At 31.8% G+C, this 26,582-nt stretch overlaps 2 protein-coding genes and 1 pseudogene across 3 annotated transcripts; 2 read left to right on the top strand and 1 right to left on the bottom strand.

The window, feature by feature from the left end:
• Positions 1 to 234: 234 nt before the first annotated feature.
• On the top strand, positions 235 to 11,916 carry LOC111313105 (uncharacterized; annotated as a pseudogene). The gene is made up of 14 exons (XR_016332563.1): positions 235 to 597; positions 880 to 989; positions 1,611 to 1,673; positions 1,757 to 1,949; positions 2,205 to 2,309; positions 2,389 to 2,526; positions 2,626 to 3,195; positions 6,428 to 6,499; positions 6,682 to 6,758; positions 8,040 to 8,320; positions 9,144 to 9,483; positions 9,570 to 9,722; positions 10,200 to 10,736; positions 11,577 to 11,916. The product of XR_016332563.1 is annotated as an uncharacterized LOC111313105 (transcript).
• A 372-nt stretch (positions 11,917 to 12,288) lies between these two features.
• LOC111314444 (ras-related protein RABA5b) lies at positions 12,289 to 14,245 on the bottom strand. The gene is made up of 2 exons (XM_022915820.2): positions 13,713 to 14,245; positions 12,289 to 12,763 (listed from the first exon to the last, which is right to left on the bottom strand). The coding sequence occupies exons 1-2, from the start codon at positions 14,050 to 14,052 to the stop codon at positions 12,447 to 12,449; spliced, it is 657 nt and encodes a 218-aa protein (XP_022771555.1). The 5' UTR covers positions 14,053 to 14,245; the 3' UTR covers positions 12,289 to 12,446.
• Positions 14,246 to 21,231: 6,986 nt separating this feature from the next.
• On the top strand, positions 21,232 to 22,326 carry LOC111314445 (EPIDERMAL PATTERNING FACTOR-like protein 9). The gene is made up of 3 exons (XM_022915821.2): positions 21,232 to 21,433; positions 21,671 to 21,744; positions 21,852 to 22,326. The coding sequence occupies exons 1-3, from the start codon at positions 21,364 to 21,366 to the stop codon at positions 22,035 to 22,037; spliced, it is 330 nt and encodes a 109-aa protein (XP_022771556.2). The 5' UTR covers positions 21,232 to 21,363; the 3' UTR covers positions 22,038 to 22,326.
• The last annotated feature ends 4,256 nt before the right edge of the window (positions 22,327 to 26,582 follow it).

Below are 26,582 nucleotides of genomic sequence, written 5' to 3' on the forward strand. Positions count from 1 at the left end.
TTTAATTACAAAAATAAAATTAAAAGATGAGATATATCCTTGAACTATGTTTAAAGCGAGGGTAAAATGGTGATCCCCTATCTATGTTTTGAAAAATTAAAAATAAAACACTTACCACCTTCTTAATACTATTTATTTAATTAAAAATGTTCAGTGACAGTGTTTCATTCTAATTCATGTATAATTTACATGCTTCTTTGGCTCCTTTCATAAAACTTGGATTCGCCCTATCCTTCGCTTCACTGCTCTTCTCTGTCTCCCTCTCAAACCTTAACAGTAACATCCAAACTTAGACAAACGAAAAAAAAAAAAAAATCTTTTGGTCGAACAATGGAATCGATACAGAGCATAGTGGAGACGTGGATCAGGGGCCAGAGAGCCAAGATCCTGAAAGTCTCGTGGGGTCCGCTCCAGTGGCAGCTGAGGTGGCAGTGGCCGCCATGGAACACAGGCGGCAGGGAACATCGCCAGAAACTCCAAGAGTACGAGAGACGAAAGCGACAACTCCAAGAGCTTTGCCGAGCCGTTAAAGCTGTTTCTATCTCGGATTTGCAAGACATTCTTTGATGCATGGTCTACTCCGAGTGCGCTTACAAGGTAAAAATAATTAGCCCATTTTTGAAACTTTTCCCATTACGCCAAATTTATATTTTAAAAAGGTTTTATAATTTGACCATTAATTTTTAGCTTTATAAATGCATAATTTGAAGGTGAATGCTAACAATAATCCATGTTTAATTCAAAAAAAAAAAATGAATGTTCTTAGTTTGAATCACGAGCTAAAAGAAATTTATCATAAAGCGCATGCATTGCCCCTAGGCTGATGAATTTTCAGTTATTTATGGCAAAATAAAATTTTTTTTTTGCCTTACATGGTAGAAACCTGCTACCGAGATGATTCGAGCTGTGAACAAATTCAAGGATGATTTTGGAGGACAAATTGTTTCTCTAGAACGAGTGCAACCTTCTTCGGATCATGTTCAGCACAGGTTATTTATTTTTTACTCCATAAACTATACTCCTCTTTTTATTCATGTCCATTACATAGTTGTGAAGAATCTTTCATATTTACTCAAGTTCAGATGAATCATTTTGCGCCACAATAGCAAGCTATAATAATGTTGATGAAGATGATTTAGTTTTTGTAGAAGTGCTGTATTGCTTCTTTGCATAAAGTCATAAACCTTAATTGTTTGATCCTTTAAAAGGTGTATGTAATGCAGATGTGAAAAGTTTTTCCCTATAAATTTAACTCTAATTTTCTCATTACTTGTCAACAATTCAACATGCTCGTGTAGCTTTGGCCCTAATGCAAACTAAAATGGGGTTAAATAAATTTGAATGTAGATGTGTGCATCCATCATAAATTTAAAAAATAGCATCATGTTTCATGAGATTTCAATTGGGATATTGCTTGAGATAGAGTGGAATAACATAAGGTGATTAATATAGCTGATTGCCTGGTTTGCATTTAGTTTGGATTAGGTCTTTGGTGGTACTCCACTATGAATTACTACTAATCAGCTGCACACATAGTTGTCTGAGATATTACCTTTGTATTTGATACTTGTTGGTTCTCTTATTTTTCCTTTGCACCTGTCTTATTGCAGGTATCTGTTGGCAGAAGCCTGTGATACGCTATTTGCTTCCTTCATTGGAACCAAGCAGTATAAGTAAGCATGTCTGTTTTATAGTTTTACTAATTATTTATTACTTTCAAAAGCATGACTTTTTTTTCTTTCTTGCTTTCATTAAGAGATGTCTTGGCTGATGCAAACATACTTCAAGGTGCTATATTTCATGAGGATGTCATGGAGGATGTTGACCAGATTGAAGTAACTAAAGCCAACAAAGGTGAAAGACAAAAAGGAAATGGGGAAAACCAGTTCAATTCCTTGGAATCAAAATCTAAGTGGATTAAAGATATGCCTAAACCTGCTGCCCATCGGGTATGGTGACAGTCTATCATTCATATATCATTAGAATTTATTTTCTAGGATATGTTGTTGTGTTTTTGCCATTGATATTTACAAGTTTTGAATATTTTTGCCCTGTTCATACTTTTACGTAGTTAGTTATCATGTATAATAATAAATACTTCCAGATTATGTGTAATTATCTCTTTAATTATTTTCATTCCAATTTATTATCTTTAATGTGTAATTATTTCTTTAATTATTTTCATTCCAATTTATTATCTTTAGGGTTTCTTGGCTCGTGCTAAAGGCATACCTGCTTTGGAGTTGTACAGGCTTGCTCAGAAAAAGGAACGAAAACTTGTATTATGTGGACATGCGCTTGGTGGAGCAGTAAGTTTTACTTAAAATTTTACCTGGCATGTTGCCTCTGACTATCTATTTCATGCCTTCTCTGTGTATGACATTATAGGTGGCAGCATTGGCTACCCTTGCATTTTGAAGGTCATTGCTGTATCATCTTCATCAAAAGAAAACGAAAAGGTTCAGGTCAAGTACTCAAGTGTATAACATTTTCCCAACCTTGAGTAGGAAATGCGGCTTTAAGAGAGTGAGTGCTCTACCCTTTTTCTGAAATAATTATCCTTTCCTATTTTTTTCTTCTGAAGCTAATTGTTTGCTCTGCGTGTTCGATATTCTTCTTTGCCAGTTATGTTAATAGAAAAGGTTGGCAGCACTATTTCAAGAGTTACTGCATTCCTGAAGATCTTGTACTGCATATCCTTTCACCTGCTTATTTTCATCACTATAATGTGCAAAGTTTATTGATGTCCTCTGACGTGGGAATTACCGGTTTATCAACATCAAAGAATGAACAACGGTTACAGAAAGGAAAGGCAGAGAAGCTAAAAGAGAATGAAGGAGAGCAATTGGTTATAGGTGTTGGCCCTGTCGAGGGTCCCTTCTGGAGACTTTCAAGACTTGTTCTGGTAGCGTAGAAGACAATTTAAAAAAAAACAGAGGAAAGCAAATTGATCCCTTAGAGCCATCCACTGCTGACTCTACAACTGCGTCTTCAATTGAGGATGTAGTTGTTGGACCACAGTCTCTTGAAATTCAGGAGGGTACTGATGGCATATCTCTTAAACCATTTGCTGACACTGATAACGGTGCGTCAGACATGGGATCTGGAAAGTTGACAGGAAAAAACAATGGTAGTGCGGGCAACAAGAGATGGGGTAGAGTGCCTTCTTTACCTTCATATGTACCGTTTGGACAAGTACATATTATGAAGGAATGATGTTGGGAATTGCTGTTTGAGATGTGAAAATTAATTGTGAACAAAAAAGCTCACAAAGAAGACAACTCACAAGAATTTGAATAATGACAGAATATGATTATTAGATTAAAAGGGATAAAAGTTCATCACCAAGATTAGAAACTAAGTGATATAAAAACACCACCCTAAGAATTCTAATCAAGGATACAGAACAATAAAAGTTCACCATTTTAAGAAATCCATTTAAGAGATACAGAACTTGAAGAACAATCTAAAATATTGCTTAAGGGTAAAGAAAACTCTATTATGTCTTTTACCAAATAATAATAGAAAATATATAAGCTACGAACATCCCTCTAAGCATAGAAACTTCAAATTACATTGCTAGAATTATGCCTAAAATCATGAGATTTGCATGTGAACATAATCTGTCCATTTACTCCTGAACCTGATCACAATCACATTCATATTTATGATCTTTTTTTTCAGTTAGTGTGAATGCAATCTCCCTATTCCATGTCACCTTATTTATGTCTGGATTTGGACCAAGAATAGGCTCATTTTATTTTTGAATAAGTGTGCCTTAGTCTTAACCCAAGTTGTATGATGTGTAGACACTCTGATGTCAATCTCCTATGGTTAGAAAATATTTGTCCTCAAGTTTAAACTAGTATTCTCACAATGATAAGGTGACAAATCAATAACATTGAAGGTAGAAGATACTCCATAAGTATCGAGAAGCTCTATCTTGTAGGCATTTTTCCTAATGCGTTGAAAAATTCTAAATAGATGATCTACCTTAGATTGTAGTTTGCCAAACTTCTCCAAAGGAAATCTTTCTTTCTGCAAGTTAATCCACACCAAATCATGTTATTTAAACTTCACATGTTTTCGATGCATGATTATTACCCTTTTATATTTCTCATTATTCTTCAAATTTCTATTCTGAGGCTGTTCATGAAATATTTTGATACTCTTGGCTTTTTTTTTTACATCTCTATCAAAATTCTGGTTAACAAAAAATTAAATTAAATCTAAAGGGTAAATTGTATTCTTACCAAGAACAATTTCAAAAAGGCTGTCTTCTTCCTCAATATGCACATCACTCAAGCTATATTTGTATAACAAGTGAAGACTTAAGATCACCATAGGTTTTCTTAACATGTTGTTCAAGATCCTGGTGTACTTCAATAGGTTCTCTTTCAACATCTTCAAGAACTTCATTTTCAACCAATGTAATTATTTTGAGATTTGGACGCTTAGAATGTATATGCCTAACTCCTTGGCACTTGAAGTCTCTTTGGGTTTGAGTGTTGACAGCATTAGATTGTTTCTTTATTTATGTGTAGATTTGAAGGGGGTTTGGTAAAAACGTTGGTTTTGGGCGTGTTTCCCTTCTTAATATATTATTCCACCGAAATATTCCTTTGCTTCAAGTTATGGAGCCTAAGGAAGACATATTGTCGGAAGCTGTCTGGAGATACTTTCTCCTTAGCTCTCTTTTCATCTTTTCTCAAGTTACAATTTTTCTCTTGCCTTTTCTTTCCCTTTGTTTCTTTCGATTTTTTCACCAAAAGGATGCATGCTTTCTAAGTTTGATGGCCACTAACTTCACCTTGTGATGTTTAGGGGCATCATGGTATTCAAATATGCGTTTCATCGTGTGTAGCTAATCTAAGAATTTTTCAGGTTGCATTTTTCCCTCGAACTCAAAAATTTCTATCTTCGGCTTGAATATGCTAGGTTGAAGTTGGTTTCTACGTAGATAGTCTCTAACTTGCCATGGGTGAGATAAGGTGCTATCATCAGAATCGTTGTTGTTTCCACAGTTGGATTGGTTTCTCCTTCACCTTCTTCGTTGCCTCCTTATCTCTTCTTGTATATGTAGCTGATGTTGTAGCTGAAAGATCTGTTGTCACATCTCCTCTATGATGGCATCCTTTGGGTCAACATTAGTAATTGCTGCAACGTTGATGTTGGCTTCAACCTCTTCTGTTGGTGCTTGACGACAACGACCTGCCATAGCTCTAATACCAATTTGATGTCGGGAATTGATGTTTGAGATGTGGAGATTAATTGCGGACAAAAAAACTCACAAAAAAGACAATTTACAAAAATTTGAATAATGACAGAATATGATTATTAGATTAAAAGGGATAAAAGTTTATCACCAAAACTAGAAACTAATTGATACAGAAACACCACTTTAAGAATTCTAATCAAAGATACAGAAAAATAAAAGTTCACCATTTTAAGAAATCCACCTAAGAGATACAGAACTTGAAGAACAATATAAAAGATTGCTTAAGGGTAAAGAAAACTCTATGCTGCTTTTTACCAAAGAATAATAGAAAATATATAAGCTACGAACATTCCTCCAATTATGGAAACTTTCATATTACATTGCTATAATCATGCCTAAAATCATAAGATTGGCATGAACATAATCTGCCAATTTACTCTTGAACCTGACCACAATCCCATTCATATTCATGATTTTTTTTTCAGCTAGCGTGAACGCAATTTCCCTATTTCAACCCACTTTATTTATGTGTGGATTTGGACCAAAGATAAGCCCATCTTATTTTTGGATAAATTTGTCTTAGTCTCAGCCTAAGTTGTATAATGTGCAGACACTCTGGTGTCAAAAAATACTTCATTCACTTGTTTCTTTGTCAATTATCATAAAGATAAATTCATGAATGTGGAAAATATTCATAATAATTTGTTTCTGTTGTTTATTTGCTATGCATAAGTTAAATAGGAATTTTGAGATTGTTCTAAAATTTTTATTGCATTAAATGGTAATAGTTGCTTCTTAGTAACTATTACCTGCATATGTGCAAAGGGGCAGGTGACAATCTTGTTGCTTTGGCATTCTGTGCAAACTAATCCTGATTTGAAATGGCCCTAAGGTCTTGCTTCATCTGGCCTATCTATTTGAGGTTTAGATTTTGTAATTTCATGAAAAGTTTAATGAGCTTTCTTACACATCAATTTGCTTTATTGAGATATCTTTGGGAGTGTTGTAATCTTTTCTGGTAGTTACAACTATTGTCACTCAAATTGGAAAAGTGAGATATAGATCATTTATTTATTTTTGTCCTGCATCATGGTATCATACTAAGCTGTTCTCCTAATGTTACAATGCTTAATGGTTGCCACGGGTTTGTAATGCTGTTATTTCAATTATTTATACGAATAAATTATTAAACAAATTCACTCATAACAGCTCTATCTCTTGGGGAATTCGTCAGTTGAATCACTCTCAGGTGCAGAGTACTCAAAGTTAACATCGTTATGAGTCTCCTTTATTTATGCAGCTTCTGTCTAGGCTTTGTTTGTTAGGAAGATTTGGTACTTTATACTTCATAAATAAGTGGCACCATTTTCAATGGCCATTATTGTTTATGATTTATGAGCTGCGGATTATGTCTTCTTCAACCTCTCATTTTGTTTGCTTTCTTCTGGCAAAGACATTTTCAGGTCATATCTGTGATTGTTGAATTAAGGGAACGATTTCAATCTCATTCAATGAAGTCATATAGGTCTCGATTTCAAAGGTAATGATCGATTATGTAATAGTTTAACTCCTAGTGCTGTTTATTTTAATGTTTAGTTCTAAATTCTATTTGTAATGTTGCATTTCTTTTCTTCTGTTAAATCAGCTAGCATATTTATTCCCACACAATGCAAATTTTTTACCTTTATGTTTTGAATTTTTTTATTTTCCTTTGAGTAATTCATCATGACAAAAGCACAGCAAATGATACAGAGTACATAAGCTAATAAAATGACCAAATAGGGCTTGTATTCTAAACAAAATTTTTTGGCCAGTGTATTCTAAACAAATTGAAGAATATAAACAATTAACTCCTGAGCTTATAAACTGTTGATGAACTCAATGTTGTTGCTTCCTAGTCCCTTGATAGAAAATGCTCTTTAATCTAATTTCTTTATAATGTTGTCTACTGAAAATACATATGCACTGCTAATGCTAGGTCACCAGGTTTAGAAGTGGAGTTGGAACAAGAGTGTAATTATGCAATATTATTTATGTACAATTATCCATAAATTATGAGCTTATTATTTATCCAAGTATTATTTATTAGTTCTTTTTTCTCTTTTAAAAAATTTAAGTTTTGCATCAATGGGTGGGCTTCATATTAATACTTCAGAACATGGGCATTTTGGGGTTTTTTGTCTCTAGGTTCTGTAACTGTTTCCCGTCCATTTGAAAAAGATAAGTCAAACTGAAGAACGATAAATGGACTGGCTATAAAAAAGTGCTAGTCCCATTATTAGAAGTCTTTAATTGATTTCAAGGCCACATCTGTTGTATGTTCTGGATGATCCACACTTGGCCGGTTGGCAATTGATGATCCCAGATGGCTTCTTCTGTGCTTCTTATTGCTAGGCAGATTGGCGATTTGCAGTTACTTGTGCTTTGGTCTTCCTCTAGTAAACTTATTTACACAAGAACCACTATAAGCAATGATAACAGGTCTATAATTTATCTTTATTTGATGTTTTACTGATCATCATGTACTTGATATTGTGCTTCTCATTATTCATTCTTCTTTGTGCCTGTTTGTTCTTGTTATCCCTTCTCTCTATGTCGACTTTGGCTAGTTTTATGCCTAAAAGTAATGAAATTTATTGAATAATTAAGAAATGGGGCATGTGGCATTGAGGTGGAATTTTGGGAACCTTTATTCTGTTGAGTATTTCTTGGAGAAAAAATATATCCTTATTTGGGATATGCATACGCCAGTTGAATACTTAGTCCTTAGACACATTTATTACTGGATTGCGTAAGCGATTCAATTAAGTTTTTTTTGCAGAATTCACAACCTGTGCATGAATGATAATGCTTCATCTTTCTTTGGAATGGAGCAATTGCTACAGTTCCACATCTGCAACAGTGGCTTGGACTTTCAGTCGTAGGTGCTGTAGAGCTTGGGCATATTGTTGAGTCTCCTATTATTCGTACGGCTACTTCCATCTTGCCTTTTGGGTGGAATGGTGTTCCTGGGGAGAAGAACACAGAACCTTTGAAGGTTGTTATTACTGGATTCGGGTTGCATCTGTGCACACTGGTTCATGCTCAAGTAAATGGCAAATGGTATGGTTGTTTGTCCTCATATTTTTGTTTTTATTTTTGTGAATGTTTTTTGACGTCGAGTTAATATGGTAAGACGTATTCTTAATTCTTCAGGATGTTACTCTTTGGATCTATCTACCGCATTGTGCTTCCATATGTTTTTTTGATCCAAAGATTTATTTGCCATTAATATATTTGCTAACATTGAGCAGGTTTAAGGTCAACTACTCCGGATGGTATGAACCCAGTTATAGTTCTAACTTGGAGCTAAATTAACTAGAGTATCAGCCAAGTAACCCTAACTAATCATAAGAATCCTGATACAGTTAGGAAAGCTAACCAGATTTGGGAATTAATTCTGAAAAATCAGATCAGTGATAACACAACTGTCGACATCCAGTATAACAACTCTGCTGGTTTAATACTAGTTCTCTCTCCCTCTATTTTTCTTTCTTTTCTATTTTCCCCTTGTCTTGGGTAAATGTAAAGTCACTGCCTATAGACATAAGGAAACTGTCAGGGTTGAATCATCTGCCAATTGGTTAACTGAATGATTTTCTCTCTGTTATCTCAATCTGGGTTTGTTTAAGTTTTTCGTAAAAGAACCTGTCCTGCTTTTGTTGATCAGGATTACTGAAAAAGTATTATGACAACAACTGAACCGAAATGCACACAAGTGTTCAATTCATTATTTGATACAGCTTTAGTAAAATAATACATGCTGAACCTTTTTTTCTGGACAACATGTGACATTGAAACAAATGCATGTAAATATATGCTCAAAGTTGCATGAATCTCTCTCTCATACCTTGGTTCATGATAAGCATTTTTGGTTCTGATTCAGGTGTTCAACTACTTTGGAATCATTTCCTTCAGCACCAGCTCACTCATCTGGGAATAAGGAACCACCAGATTTACAAAAAATAAGAGTCTTAATAGGAGCTCCTTTGAGGCGACCTCCTAAGCATCAGATAATAGCAGATTCTTTGATGACCATGTTTCCTTCAATTGATTCAGACACAGCTAATCTCAATAGAGAACATAATACGGCATCATCTCATCAAGAAAAATCCATAAGGCCAGAAGGTTTGGGTGACATTTTAATATTCTTTTCTAGTGATTGTACAACTGCATCAAAGGAGGTTAATGTTAGAATTCGTAGGGTGCGACTTCTTGGTCTTGAGGTATTCTTATCTTCATTTCCATCTTGTAAATTTTGTATTATTTTTCGCTTTCCACATTGCCAAATGTTTTATTTGTGGTTTACTAGGGTGCTGGTAAGACCTCTCTTTTCAAGGCAATATTGGGTCAAGGCAAATTTACTGCTATTACCAACATTGAAAATCTACAACTAGAAGCTGATTTTCAAGATGGTATTGCTGGTGGTTTATGCTACTCTGATTCACCTGGAGGAAATTTGCAGGTAAGTTTTCTGTAAAAGTCTGAGGAATACAGTTGAAACTAGATCATGTTTTATGATTCAAAGTTTTTTATGCCAGTTGGCCTCAGATTTTGTGCCTTTTATTTCAACATTCCTTATTCCTTTGGCCACTTTTAATGCAGAACAGATTTATTTGTTTGAATCGATTTGAGGAGTTCTTGAGAATGATAGATAACGCTTATACAGTAGGATAGCAAATATTATATCTCATATTATCCTGGACTTTCTTTCCTTCCTTGAATTCATGGTTGGTAGTGGAGTTGGGGTGATCCTTCAATTGAGCGTTTTAAATTTATTGAGTATATAGCTTTAAGTCTTTTGGTGCTAAAAAGAGTCTCAGAGTGGAAACTAATATGTAATTACAACTTTATTGGTATTATATAAGTTAATATCCACCTTTTAGGTCTTTAAAGAAATTGGCACTGTAATTTGTTTGCCCATGTTTTTTGTAACTTGTAGGAGCTGGCCAAGGAGGCTTCTTGGTTCAAAAATGAATTATGGAGGGGAATCTGTGACCTTAGTAGGAAGACTGATTTAATTGTTCTTGTGCATAACCTATCCCATACGATACCTCGATACAATCATCGAGATGCATCACAGCAATACCCAGCCCTTTCACTACTGTTAGATGAGGCAAAAGCTCTTGGAATACCTAGGGTCCTTGCAATAACAAACAAATTTTCTGTTAGTGCACACCAACAGAGAGCTGTAATTAATACAGTTGTTCAGGCATATCAAGCATCTTCAAGCACCACTGAAGTTATCAATTCTTGTCCATACATTATGCCCGGTGCTGCTAGTGCTTCATTGGCTTGGGTTGTAATAAGTGGAGATTCCGATGGGAGAATGGGTGTTCAGAAGCTTCTATCTGCTCCAATTGACCTTGTTCGCAGGCCTTTCCAAAGGAAAGATACTGTTTTCCCCGTGGAGGGGGTTAATTCTGTTTGCCATCTTGTCCATCATGTTCTTCAGAGCCACGAAGAAGCTTCCCTGGAGGTACAATTATAGATCATAAATAGCTTTGAATATTCATAGCTACTAATGAGTTCCTTGTCCGCAGGCATTGGAGAATTTATAAAGAAAAAAGATTTATAGATTTGTATATTGAGAAACTAGCTAAAAAATAGTGAAGTAATAATAACAAAAAATTCATAGTTATTAATCTTGTGATAGAAATTGAAACTTTCATGCAGTACATATTTGCGTTGATAAAATTGACTTTTTTATGTCTCACCGAATTGGTGGTGGGCAGTTGTTAAAATGATTGACCTTTCTAATGTCTACATGATATAATAGTTACTGAAGAAAAACATAATGCATATAATCTGAGGATCTATTTGCTTCATGAAGTTGCAAACTTATTACGGAAATGCCTTTGTTCTGCTGCCCTTGTACTTCTAACTGGACAGCTGACTATCGGTGCAGGGAAATGGATTCTATACCATCTAATTATACTCACATTAGTTTTTGAACAGTTACTATTTCCTTATTCCTCACCAAAAATAATGTAGTTTTATGTATGTTTATGGTGAATATAACATGACATCTCAGGATATGACCCAATTGCTTTCTTGTAAACATTTATAAATGAATTCCTTGGGTGTATTTGCCCATATGAAATTTTTTATTAGGTAATTTCAATAGATGAAATTTGAATGACTGTTATCAACGTATTGCTAAATTATTCAGGAAATATGAAAGCAACTCACTGGTTATTTGTGATATTCACACAATGTAGTTGCTATAACATACTATATAATTTAGTTGCTTGTTGCTTTATTAAGTGCATACGCTTATAAATAATTTCGGAGTTTCTTGTTTCATATCAATTTGAAGGAGCTTGCTAGAGAAAGGCTTTCATTGGAGTTGGCGTAAGAGAATGTTGTGGCAGTAGATAGGAAGAAGGATTCTCAAGCCAAGTCATCCTCTTTGATATCTGCAGCTGTAGGCGCCTCCATTGGGGCTGGGGTAGGTATTATCTTGGCTGTTGTCATGGGTGTAGCATCTACATTGAGGAAACCTTGAAGGAACCTTGGGTATTCATAAATTTCTTTTAATGGTATTCAAGGCAGCAAGTCCCCTTTGATGTGGGAGTCGGGTGTGTTGTGCTTTCTCTGCCAGTGTAAATATTTGTTGATGTTAGTAGAATGAACTCTTAGGCGTCATTAGCGGGTGACGGGCCATTTTTTTTATTCTAACCATGTAAATTTATTAGAACTTCTAGCTAGTTGTTTGTTAGATTCGGCTGATAGTTCCGCTGTGGAGAAGACATCATAATATTGAACAGGTGAATATGAACTTCTTCCCTAATATTCTGCTCTGCTCTCCCTCTCTTTCTCTCTCATGCACTGTTTTTAGTTTATTGAAAGTTCTTTATGCTCCCCTTGGAGTTCTTGCAGTTGCAGGTATAGCATTGCGGTAATTTTCCCCAGAGGATCCTCCCTCTTGGCAATGTTGGTGCACATTGACATTGATATGAAACGGAATCAGCCGATACACATTTGGCTTGCATTGCATGTGGGTCTGAGGTAATAGTGCAAATAGAACATCTAAGAATAAAAATGCAGTCTTATTTTATAACCATCACAAGATCAAAAATGACAAACTTAATCATATAGAACTCGCAAGGTAAGACCATAGGAAAAGTGAAACAAGGTCTGCAATAGTATCGAGAAAAGAGTGCAGTGTAAAATATGAAAGACGAGATCATCTAGCACAGCAGGAGAAGCCTTCCCTGGATGAGTTGGTGGCCCCATCCTTGACGAGGGTTACTCGATTGACAGACAACTCGGCTTTATATGCATCAGAGTTTAGGGCTTTTCTGCTTACATTGTTGTAGATTTCCCGGATAACAATCTCGAAAGCAGTCTGAACATTAGTAGATTGAAGGGCAGATGTCTCCATGAAAAATAAGTCTTCTTCTTCTGCAAGGCTTTTGCCTTCCTCCACGCTGACATCTCTAATATTCTCCAAATCACATTTGTTCCCTACCAGCATTCTTGCCACGGTACTATCACAATGAGCTGCATGATTAATTACATGGGGTTAAAATTTTACAACCTTAAAGCTAACACATGGATGCCATTTCATGCCCTAAAAGGTGGATACATTGCACATTTCCTGGAACAAAACAATAGTTTCCACTGACCCTCTAAATAATATATTTTATTCCTTAAAACCAACCAGAAAAAGTAAGCTCCAGCAAAAAAATGTAATGTTCAAAAGGTTGTCATGGGGATTAAAGATTGCTTTTATGAAATGGGCAAGATATGCAATAATTTTCTCACTGCTTAACCAATTCCTCTCATTATCTGATCAGATCTCAGATCAGGAGGAGCAATGGGAAGTTGGGCACCAGCCAAGAAAGGTACACTACTAACTTTTTTACACAGAATCTAAAAAATGAAAGGAACTTTTGTCAATGCACAAGCCCCACCAAAATGCAAAGCCGTAAATACTCAAAAAGAAATAAATAATGGTGACGATAACGCGTTTTCCCAATCAAAATAAAAGGAAAAGTAGATTAATTAAAAAAGATTTGAGTAGTCAAAAGTCAAAACCACCGCAAACCCTAATAATTTTATGCCACAGTAAACACATAGCGGAAAAACAGGCTTTGTCATCTCCACCTGGATCTTTATTTTAGGAATTCACTGAAAAAGAACCTTCCTACATGGTTGCCAAATCTGAATCGTATTTACTGTAGCAGAACCTCTCTGAATATGATTGCTAAAAGGGACAATATATCCAGAGATTTCAATTCAACTTTCTTAGAATGGCAAAAACAATAATTCAACCAAATAGCTCAGTTAATTCTGAATTCAGCTCTAATTTTCTTACCACTTAAAAAACAATAATATAAAAACTATAATTTCCTCTCTTTCTCAAATCTCAACATTCCCTAAGTTAAGAAATCACATCAGCAACAAAAAGGAAGAAAAAGGCGAAAGAAGATAGAGAAAACAAACTTACTGGTAAGTTCATCAAGCCAACGTTTAATGCTATCAAAGCTAGTTCTCCTACTAATATCATAAACAATAAGAGCACCAACAGCTCCTCTATAGTAAGCAGAAGTAACAGCTCTAAACCTTTCTTGGCCAGCAGTATCCCAGATCTGTGCTTTAACTTCTTTCCCATCAATTTCTACTACTTGGGTCTGGAACTCCACTCCAATAGTTGCCTTTGAGTTATTGTCGAACTCATTTCTAGCAAAACGTGACAAAAGGTTTGATTTTCCCACAGCTGAGTCACCTATCAGCACAATCTTAAACAAATACTCCTCACTTCTCTCCTCTTCTTCGTGGCCACCCATGCCCGGATTGTTCTTTTGCTGGTGCTTTGGTGAAATGGGGTTTTGTTGCTTGTCTGAAATGTGAAGTGGGTTTTAGTCTTTAAGCTCGGAAGGAGTAGAAAAATGATAGCAACGGACAGCTGCGTGATTGGCGCGGTTGTGCTACGATTGCGGTGATTTTTGTTTTGTTTTTTGTTTTTGGGGTTTGTATTTTGTGTTTCTGGCTGTGACTTTAAGCGGAGATTTGGATTGTACGGACTTAAATTTAAATATTAATTTTGGTAAAGTTTATTCGATATAAATTTTTTTATGAAAATTTTTTTTAATTATAATTATAATAATTTATTATTATAATTATCATTATTATCATTTTTAATTTTATAAAAATCAATTTCATCACACGTCTAATTGAGCCCTTAACTTTTGAAAATAATTTATTATTATAATTATCATTATTATCATTTTTAATTTTATAAAAATCAATTTCATCACACGTCTAATTGAGCCCTTAACTTTTGAAAATCAATTGAGATATTTGGTTCGAAGAGTTGATGGGAATAATGGGATTAGGTGGCCTTTGGGCTTTGAGTTATGTGCAGTTACGGCATATTGGTGTATAACTTTATGGGGTTTGGTTTGGTAGGTAATATGTTAGCTAATATTAATCGTCCGGAGATGGTAATATCTAATGTTATCAAATAACATGCTTACAAAACACAATGGATTAATCAATTCTGGTGAATACTTTGTTTCTTATGATCAAATGCAAGTTTTGGCCCAAAACTGGTAAGGTGGTTAATTTATTGGAATAATTTTTTTAAACTTCGGATTTTAGGGTGTGATCCAAGGCGCCAAGTGTTCTATCTTGTTCCCCTCTTTCATCTTGTATGCCCCATTCCAAACCATCAGTGTGATTTACTCAAAATCCAGCACCGACTGCTTTCTATTTATATTTCTTTATATTTGGGGATTTGTAATTTTCAATGCAAAGTCCCCTCAAGTTTTGCATAGAGAGAGGACTTCCATTTATTAGGGTAGCTTCTTGTTTCCATTGACAGATCAAGAAAATATGATTCATTCTCCGGACCAAATATTTTCCAGTGTTTAAGGAGTTAAAGACTCTTAATAATTAACAAAATTCGACAGCTCTCATTCCTACACTGTAATTCTTCCCAAAATAAAGTCACTTTAAATAAAGATCGTTGAATTTCAAATTTATGTGCGGAGTAAAGTGAGTGTTAAATAAGGAAAAGGGGGCCAAGCCAATTTCCTTCTTACTTGAAAAGTTTGGTTCAAAACCCGAAGTTCAACCTTTTCAATATCTAATAAGAAAATATTATTTTTTATTTATGATTTTTAGAATTTTAAATACTAAAATAAAAAATTTAATATTTTAAAAATAAAATATACAATTATATATTGCAAAATTTATATGAAGTTTTTAGATAAAATTTATGAAGTTTTTTTTTTAAATAATTTAATAAAAAATTCAAACTAATTGATTAATGTAGTTGAATATGAAAATCAACAATTTGAAAAAAAAATTATTAAAAAAATTATTTATAATTCAAATTTGATCGATATTTATTAAACGGTAAAAATTTTGTTAATATTTTTACTAAAAATATATATCTAAAAAAATATATTAAAATTTATTAAAATTTTTTCAAAATTTACATATTTAATTTATATAACAAGATCTTTTAATCTATTAATTTTTATTTAATTATTTTTAATAAAAAACTTTACAAAATTCATGTAAAGAATTTTATCTAAAACTTTCCCTAATTTACACAACTATTGTCACTTATTGTTTAAGTAGCACTCCTTTTCAAAATGTGAGCATATAATGTTTTATAGTATGTATAATAGAAATATCTATATAACACTATATAAAAAAAAATCCCATAATGTATTATATGTTGACAATTATCTTTTTTTTTTTTTTGGGTTTTATGGGTGTGGGTTAATGGGCTTAACAATACTATAAAAAAAGTATCCCATAATATTATATGTAAACAGCTGTTTATTTTCTTTAAGCTTTTATGGACTATGAATATGTGGGTTATTGGACTTAAATGTTTCTTATTATTACTCTTTGGTATCAATATTAATATATTGAATTTATAACTTTATGTCTTAGTTTATTTTTAAAGGTGAAAAATAAAAATTTCTATGAATGATAAGAGAAATTCATATGTTTATAGAATATGTGAACAAAATCATCATAGAATAGAATCGTTACTTTTTATTGCAAGCCATAATTTTACGTTTGCCCAACTATACATTTATAGGTTTTTTTTGAATTTTTTTATTTGATGTGAATGTTTTTTGGAAATTAAATTTTATTTTGTATTATCAAAACTACATAGATAACAAAAACAAAAATTATTGGAGAGTTTTTATTATATAAAGGAAAAAATATCTTTGGACGATTAGAGCATAGAAACTTAGCCATCAAGCCCAAATGATAATTCCTTTGCTTAAAATTTGCTTAAATTTATTATCAAATATCTTATTATTCAATTGTCAATTACGAAAAAACATTTTGAACTCGTAGCGAAGTCGTGAGTACCCTACTAGTATATGTAATAATAATATATAACGTAAACTGTCAATTTCCTACTATGTATAATGAAATATTGATAAATAAATAAATAATAAACAATACTACTATATAATTTGTTTGAGTCAGGCCATCTTTTTATTCGGATATAAACCCATTACACTAAAATAGTGTCAAACTCGGCCCAACGATTGAACTATACCTTTAATCATAGTGTGGACAATTTCCTCCGAAGCGATTGCATGGAACAAATATGACCTCAATTTTGGGTGATGGATTTTGCAGTCAGCCTCACTTAATGGGCTATTGATCCAAACCCAACTTGCTTACCCTACTGGGCTTGCTTCTAGATTTGCTCCAGAGACCAAACTTCAAACGATGCTCTCTAATTTAATAAATTATTTATGTGATAATTCTCGACAAATTAAATTCTATCAATGGAAATAATTTTCTTCGATGTAAGGGCACATAGATCCAGAGAAAAAGACAGGACAGGAAATCACCAAATTGGAGGAAAGACAAAATTCTACCGTTTTTTCCTTTTCATTATTTATGGTGGGCTTCTTGCAAACCTTAAAAAAAAAAAAAAAAAAAAAAAAAAAGGGAAAGAGAAATGTCAATGTGGGGGGAAAAAAACAATATTTACAGTATTTCATTGTATACTTTCAATCCTTTTATTTTGTCATATAATTTTTATTAATCATTTATTTAAGAAGGCTAAAGTTTTAAAGGGAGGTGTGAAATTGTTTGCTCAGTGGATCTCATAAATTTTAAACTGTTAGGATAAAATATCACTATGGTATAAAATTTTAAGTTTTTTTCCCCAAAAAAGTGATATTTGTGTTATAATAATTTAAATAAAATGAAGTGACAAAAATAATAGGGGGAATGAATACCACATAACTTTTTTCTGGCCAAAAAAATTACTACAGAATTTTTTATTCTATAAGTCGTCCAATATGATTAAAATTTTATAATTGAAGTGTTGTAAACTTGTAGGAAATAGGAGCCCTTTTAAGCTAGTTATTGAGAAGCTATGTAATGAGGGGGACGAAGAATAATATGCAAATACATTCTCAATATTGTGAAAAAAAAAAAAAAAGAAAAGGAAAAAGAAAATTCTGATGATGATGAGCAAAGCAATGTGTAATGAAAGGAAAAGTGCAGCCGCAACACATGCCTGGCTCCAGTCCCAGTCCCATCCCCAACCATGGTTCTCCATGCTTATCGAGCACTGAGATTTTATTCGCTACATGGGAGGCAACCATTTTGACTATTGCCCAAGTTCAAAACATTAGTCATCTCGAGCTGGAGCCAGGAAATTTTGTTTATCTGCTTGGTATTTGGGAAAGAATATCTTAAATTATCATTGTAAACACTCTAATTGATCTTAGCTCAAATTTAATGGACTTGATTCAATAAGATCTGGACCTAAGTCCATCGAACCTAATCCAATAGAGTCCAACGTGTTCAGCCTAATTAATCATTATATTTTATATTTTATTTATTTATTTATTAGTTTTTATCTTTTGATTATTCGTTTATGTATTTTTATTTGTCTTTAATTTCTTCCGTTTCCTATTTGATTTCTCTTTGGTTTTTTTTAATATCTAATTAGGTGTTAGGATAATGATAAGAATAAAAAGAAAAAAGGAAGGTGTAGACGAGTAAGGATGAACAGTCAATCGGTTCGATTAGTTCGGTTTAAAAAAAATTAATAATTGAATTAATCGATTTTTATTCTACTAATAGTCGAATCGATTAACAAAATTTTAACTAACTGATTTAATCGAACTGACTAAAAATCGGTTCAATTCGATTAATTCAGTTAAATAATTGAATTTTTCATCAATTTTTCTCTTATTTTGAGTAATTATTTAATTATAAATTTAATATAATAAAACTTAAATTCATGTATCATTCAAATTAAATCACTAAAAAATTTAATAATTTCTATAATATTTTACAAGAAATAAGACAAATAAATACTCATCTAAACTTATTTAATCAAAATAAATTAAACAATAAGTTTTAAAAATTATTACTCTAATATATATCAAATAACAAATAAAGCCATCAATACATAATAATTTTCATTTCAACACATAAACAAGTTTTCAAGGGTCAATAGGCTAACTTAAAAAAACAAATCAAGCAAATATGGTTCTCGTAACTTTGGTGCAAAATATAAAAGACATTTAGCTTTAGTTATTATAAGATCGGTTAATTCGATTACTTCAATTATCAATTTTAAAAATCGATAACCGACCGATTTAGCTAATTTAACTGATCTCAAAATCGACTATAACTGAAAATCGACTAAACCAAACCGAAATGACCATATTTCATTAATTTCGGTTGGTTAAATCAATTTGAATCAATATTTGCTCACCCCTACTGTCGGCGATTGGAATAGTGGCAGAATTATGGATGAATTCAATTTTTATGGGATAATGCAGAAATATTATCAAAGTGGGAGTTGAGTTAATTAAAATTCTTTTGATTAAACTCTATAAATACTCACTGATCAGAAGCCAAAAAGATACAAACAGAACATAAAAATAGAAACAGAGAAATCAGAAAAAGCATATGTAAAAACATTCAGAAATTTGTAGGAATTTTTTGGGTAAAAATTGTTTTTGGAAATTTTTCAGTTTCTAACGAGTTTTTTAGTGTCGGTTGAATTTTTCAACAGGTTTTATAGAATTCAGTTGAAGAGTTTGGCACTTGTTGAATTTTTTGGTAAACTTTCGATGAACCAACCTAGATTTCGATAAGATTTTCAAAATTCGGTGAAGGATTCAATCGGAGTTCATTCGGGTTAGAGAGATGGAGAGAAAAGAAAGAGGAAGAAAGAGAGGGGAAATGAGAAATATGAGAGAAAAGATCGAATTTTTACTATTTATACCCCATCAAAATGAAGTTGTTTTGGGGTTAAAAAACTCTCAGGATTTGTGTGTTTTTATTCGAGCCGACTCGACCCGTAGTGCTGACCCGCATACCAGCCGATCATTTGAGTCGAGCTGAGCTGCCAAGTCGCGTCCCCCAAGCTGCTTTTGGTGCCTGGAGCCGAGCTGCGTCGAGCCCCTCCAGCTAAGTCGTTTTTATTTTTTTGGTATTTTTTATTTATTTTATTTAGTATTTTATTTATGTGTTTATTTTTTTTAGTATTTTTGCATGATTAATTTTGAAATAAAATAAAAAAATAAAAAAAATAAATATTTTTTTGAGAATAAGTATTAATTATCCAATGATGAAATTTATAAAAATTTCAAATGGTAAATTTCTATAAAATTCTTATGTGAGAAATTTTGTCTAAATTTATCTCAAATGGTGAAATAATTTAAATAAAGTTTCAATAATAATAATCAATAGTTATTTTCAATCAAAAAAATAAAAAATAAAAAATTTTGGTTGAAAATATTTGATAATTATCCAATGATGAGATTATTAGAAATTTCAAATGATAAATTTTTAAAAACTCTCTAAATGAGAAGTTTCTTTCAAATTTGCCTCAAATAGTGTAAAAATTTAAATAAAATTTCAAAAAAAATATTATCATATCATTTTCTTTAAAAAAAATTTCTGAATATGCCCAAATGATGAAAACTTTATAAATTCAAAAGAGAAAATACTTTTAATTTGACCCAAATAGTGAAATAATTAGATGTATTTTTAATAAAAAAATAATTAAAATTTTTTTTCGACAACGGAGCTTCTTCAAGAAATTAAATGAGATTCTTGAATATTTTTAATGTGAAAAAACATTTTTAAGAGTTATACCAGATCGATGGAGAATCTTAAGAATTATTTCTAATATTCAACATAAAAACTTAAAACTATTAGAATCAAGATTTTTAAGATAAATTTAAAATAAAATGGTACTATTTTTTGGATGAGTATGTGGGATGTTATAACATTTCCTATATGTAACTGAATTTTTGAATTTTGTTTTGATTTATAGATTCAAACTTATTTTTTTATGGATTTGTAATCAAATTTAAGAATTCTTTAAAAAGATAAATTATTCAAATGATCAATCATATTTAATAAAAAAATTAATAATAATTTTATTTATTAAATCTAATTATAAATTTTGGAATCTATACGATTATATGTTATAACAATCATTCTTTAGAGGAGGGGAGGGAAGCAACATAAGAAGTCATCATTTCCCATGCCTGAACATTTATTTCAATCTTGGTTTGTCGAAAATTGTAGAACGTAGACGGAGTAGGACTTTGCGTTCCATTGACCAAATAGTGTAACAGAATCAATCATTCTTTTCTATGACTAAAGTTTCTACTTTCTACAATCTCATCCAGCATGGGATTGTATCATACGGATCTGAACAGATCCAAATCATGGAAGTCCTGGATGCTTCTATTGGGGGCTGAGTACGTCCATTCATCTTATGGGCATGCATGATTCTCAACAGTAGACCAAATGTACATGATTCCCCACACACCTCAAATTTACCCTTTAGCCCCACCAATATCTGAGTAATCCAACCCAATCAAAGAAAGAACAATGGGCATTTTTGTAACTCCCTGGTTTAGCCAGCCCCAACAAGCAATCTGTCGGTCTGGGTGTTTGTGGACCTCTTTTAGGTGTGCACACCTCTGAGTCACTGGTAGATTTGCCAGTCTATCTCTTAGTGTCATTAATTGACCACAGCTCTTTCTCTCTCATTTATCCTTCATATATACTGGGCTACAACTCAATATATATCACCTTCTAATTTCACTTCCAACACAAAGGGGAGAATGGCCAACATTAAACTAAGCTACTTACTTTTGCTACTCTCCACTTTCCTTGCAGCACATGTAGTACAAGGTCATAATCATCCCCTAGCTGTTCCTTTCCTTGCATTCAAACTATCTTTCCATTTTTTTTTATTAATTAATCTTGAGATGAGTATATAATATATCCCTTCTATAAACAAAATTCTAATAGTGTATGTATAAAAAGGGATTTTCTTCTTTTGTTCTTGCTAAACAAAGTTGCATTTGTAATGTTTCAAGCCACAATTTGGTTAGTTGTTACGATATATTTTTGGTTCCAATTTTGCAGGATCCAGAACTCAAGCAATACTTCCTTTCCAGCAAAGGGTCTCTCGATCTCATCCATTGTATTTGCAGATAAGGGTATTTCAAATGCACAACTACAAACTACAAAGTTTAGCTTCATTTCTCATTACGAATCCCTTTATGATTGAAGACTTTCTAACTGAAACTTTTTTGATGCAACACAGGGAAGCAATGAAGCGAAGATGAATAGAAATTCAAGGAGATCGATGATTGGATCCACAGCGCCTACCTGCACTTATAATGAATGTAGAGGATGCAAATACAAATGTAGAGCTGAACAAGTTCCGGTTGAAGGAAATGACCCAATCAATAGTGCATACCACTACAAATGTGTTTGCCATAGGTCATAAATTATGGTTGTAAGTTTGATTTGAGTGGACGTGTGTGGCTTAGAATCAACAAGATATATTACTGCACTTAGAAACTAGAAATTTCTTCAACATCCAAATGCTACTATTTTGTCTCTGCTGTTATATATGGATTCTGAAGAGTGGTTCCAGATTAGCTGTTCTGGTTTCCTTTTGGCACATCAAGAATTTTCCTTCTATATCTTTATCCTGCAAGCTTCTTGAAGGAAAGTGTATCATTAATTTCTTTTTAGCTTGTTATATAAAAGTCTATGAGTTCATGTTAGAGAAATCAAGTAGCAATTGCCTTAATTTTTTGTTTTTCATTTTTGTACAATCAAAGCTTATTTGTGTGGATGCACTTCTGTCTAAAAAATTTCTAATTCGTACACATAATGACAAGGTCTGTATCACCAAAGAGTATAGCCATTTGTCAACTTGATCAACTTTTTATCCTATGGACAACTACATTATGTTTTGGTTTTAGGGTATTTTCTATTTTGGTCCAAAGCAAATAGAAACAAATTCTGGTCATTGGGATTATATCTTTGACAAGGTTGCGTCAACATGTTCATGTTCAATATACATTCCAATATTCCTTCCTTGTTTTGCTCAATGAGAAGCCTTTTTTTTTTTTTTTTTTGCATTTTCTTTGTGCTGTAATTTGATGTTATGAACACAAAACAAGAAGCAGACTGTTGAGAGACACTCAGCAAATTTAAGAGATATGCTGTTAGGATTTCTTCAAGTGGAGGATTTGTCATTTGATGGGAGGGGTGGCTTAAGAGTCTTTTGAAGTAAGGCTCTGCCTTTGCAAGTTGGCATGTTGCAGTGGTCCCAAATATTAAAACATTAGCTAACAATTATTCACATGGGCGACTTTTCTTTTGAATCCATTCAATTGCATAAAATGGCAGAACTGAAACTAACAAAGAAGACAGAAGCTCATGAGGAAGGGGGAGGCCCCATTTTCACAGTATACAGAAACAAGCAAGACCCACCAACGTTTATATGCTTGATTGCATTTGGCTTTCTTGCAGTTCTGAGAATATTCTGGTGATCATTTCACATACAATTAACAATACTCTAATTCTTTTGTGGGCCTATGCCTCTGGCCAGTACATTTAACTGCATATTCCAAAGTCCAAATCAGCACGACACTATTCCAGCACAGTTTTATTGCAGAGATACAGTAATTTATAATTACGTATATTCCTTTAAAGTTTTAATTTAATGATTAAAAAGCTTTTGAAAAGATATCAATGATTTAATTTTGAACAAGATCCCTCCTTACCTTTCATTTACTGATATTAAAATTTTATTCTCATGATGTAACTTAAAAAAAAAATTACATGTTACGAAAAATATTAAAAATTATATATTTATTTTTATTTTATATAAAAATTATGTCATTGATATAAAAATATAAATTATAATTTTTTTATTTTTTAAAATTTATATATAATAATTATTATAATTTTAAATCATATAGCTTTTATATTTTATTTTTGTATCATATTTTTATATTATATTTTAAATTATGAAATCTATTTAAATACAATGTGATTTTTTAAACGGATATTTTCAAAGGTCTACCTTTCTTCTGTCTTGGGCTCTTGGCCTTGTGTCAAGTTTATTTTATTACTTTTGCGGCTTGTGGGTTAAAATTATATATTGAAGAATGAAGGCATCGTGTTAATTTCATTACACCTACGTGTATGGTCTACTTCTTTTTTACTACTCTTTCACAGTCTCTCTATTGCCTGGTTTATTCGTGCAAGAATTTGACCGGAGTCTTCTCCAACGTCTCTTAGAGTTTATTTAGAGGAATAATAAGATTAATTTTGATAAGATTAAAAATAATAATAAAAATAAAATTAATTATTATAATGATGAGATTAAATATTATAATAATTAAATTAAAATTAATAATTAAAATATATATTTGGATACAAAAATAACAATGATAGTAAAATGAAAAAAAAAGATGATTAAAAATATTAGAATATAAATTATATTAACAAAAATTTTAAATTATTTAATATTTATAAAATTAATTAGAATTTTATTTATATATTAATTTATTATATAATAAATAAAACTTATTTATTATAATAAATTAATAAATTAATTTTATAATTTTTAAATAAAAATAAAAAATAAAAAATTAAAGTATAAGGATATTTTTGTTTTTGTAATATAAAATAAAAGATGAAAAAAGAAAAAAAATTTGAAGCTTGGTGCGTTTGTTCAACTGAAGTTAAATCCTCCGGTGAAAAAAAATAGACAATCGTGCCACAACTTTGACATCCAAATAGATGTTAAATACCAATGAATACAATTTATATTGGCAACTATACCTCACTGCAGGTGCAGTTGAAACCAAATGGAGCCTTAATATCTTTTATCTTACAGATCACCGGCTGAGCTACACCGAACCAATTTAATTTTGCTCACGTGCGGTCACCCTTATCCTCCTCGCATTGTGTCACTCGGCACAACCTCATCCCCCCCCCCCCCCCCCCTTTTTTTTTTTTTGACCTTTTCTTTCAATTAAAAAAATTAATAACTATATATTTAAAATTTTTAATTTTTTAGTGTGATTTATTTTACCAAGCTTTTTCTTTATATATATATTATAAAATTCATCATTGATTCAAATTTGTTTTCGTATGGAGCTTAATTTGGTATCACCTGATGTTTCTTTTTTTTTTTGGATTTTTTAAAAATTTAAAAATTTAAATTTTTTAAAACCTTTTTATTACTTTTTTATTTTTATATATTTAATAAATTTTCCCATTTAATTTTTTTTTAAAGTGAGACCTATCTTATAGTAATATTTCTTTTTTTTTTTTACAATTTTTTATAAATTTTTTATATATTTTTTTATGAAATTCACTTGATATAAAAAATATGCCACATCTTTTTTTTGTTTTTTTTTAAATAGATAATTTTATTGAGAAAAAAAATCGAAGGATGTGTACATATTACACTCTATATCTCTTCTTTTTTTTCTTTTTTTTTTTATCTTTTATATATATTTTTATCTTTTTAACCACAACAAAAAAATCGGTAGATAAATGACCCGCCACAATGGCGGGGGGCCTTTTCTAGTTATACGTAGAAGATATTCTTGAACAAAGGATTAGTATTACAAGATGTGATTTGAATCAAACGAATTTAATTGAGGGAAATGGTCTGAATCTGATTAAAATTGATTGCAATGGCGAAGATTTGTTTTGCCAGAGAAGCTAAACCTATGGGAGGAAAACAGACTTATGCAGTACTCAAGGAATGAGTAGAAGCTGTAAACTTACCCTTCCAATGGAAGATCAAGATCCAGGGTCAATCTCTTCCCTCCCCGCTTGGTCTTGAACTAAACAGAAGTGGCTTAATGATCTCAAAAGCTCTGAATTCACGAGATTTTGCCACTTTGGTTTTTAAACCTTGGAACATAAGCAAAATGTTGTAATAAATTCCTTGCTAGGTAAAATTATTGAAATACAACTTGTAGAAGCCTAATGAGTAACAAACAGAATCCAAGTAATGGATGTTAACGGCAGCCTTTTAGGCTTTGTTTAACTGTTAATTGTAGGAGAAAGGATGCAAATATATGAAGCAGCTGCAGTTGGTCGATCTAAATATCATTTGGATAATTGGATCCTCAGTGGTAAATTAGAAAGTTCAATCTATGATTCGTCTCCATCATTTGAAGCATATGCTTGTGAAATTTGATGATGTGCCATTTACATTATTGAAAAATAAAAATAGGCAACTAGACTGGAGATGAGTCAAATCCGAAGTAACCATTATTTATACGGCTCTGTCCTCCATTCAATTAAAATTGCATCCATATAGACCACAGTTGAAGGTTGATGCCGCTTCAGGCTGAGGCTTATTAGATCTGGTTTCAGCCATCATGAGCATTTAGGGGTATTTTTTTATCAGTTTCATTAATTTTGAATTGAATTGTCTAAAATCGAATTGGTCGAATTATGTTATTTTTTTTTTATTGATTGAATTGAATTTATTAATTTTAAAAATTAACTAACCTAATTTAATTCGATTAATTCTATTAATTTTTTTAGCTAGCATAATAATAAAATATATTAAATTAAATTATATTTTAAATTCTTATTTTATTATATGTGAAATAAATTAATTAGAATCATCCAATAAAAATTTAAATACTAAATTATTAATAACTTAAAATGAAATGGAAAAATTCATATATTTTTAATTTTATATATAAATTTTATAATATTTTGATTAAAATTTTAGTTAATTCGATTTTTAAATCTAATTAATTAAAAACTGAAATTTTTCTTAAAAAATTATTTTAATAATTAATCAAAATTAATTTGATAACTGAATAGTTAACTGAATTAAATTAATTCCATCAATTAATTATTTAAGGCAGCTCTATTCATCACTAGAAGATAGCACTGATCAAGAAAAAATAGAAACAGAGACAGGGACAGCAAGAGATAAACATGGATTCGGTTGCCTGATCTGAGAAAAAAAAATAGGAAGGGCCTATTAATCAGT

Source organism: Durio zibethinus, chromosome 23 (genome assembly GCF_047325235.1).
Source record: "Durio zibethinus cultivar Kanyao isolate XHJ-2024 chromosome 23, ASM4732523v1, whole genome shotgun sequence".
NCBI lineage: Eukaryota > Viridiplantae > Streptophyta > Magnoliopsida > Malvales > Malvaceae > Durio > Durio zibethinus.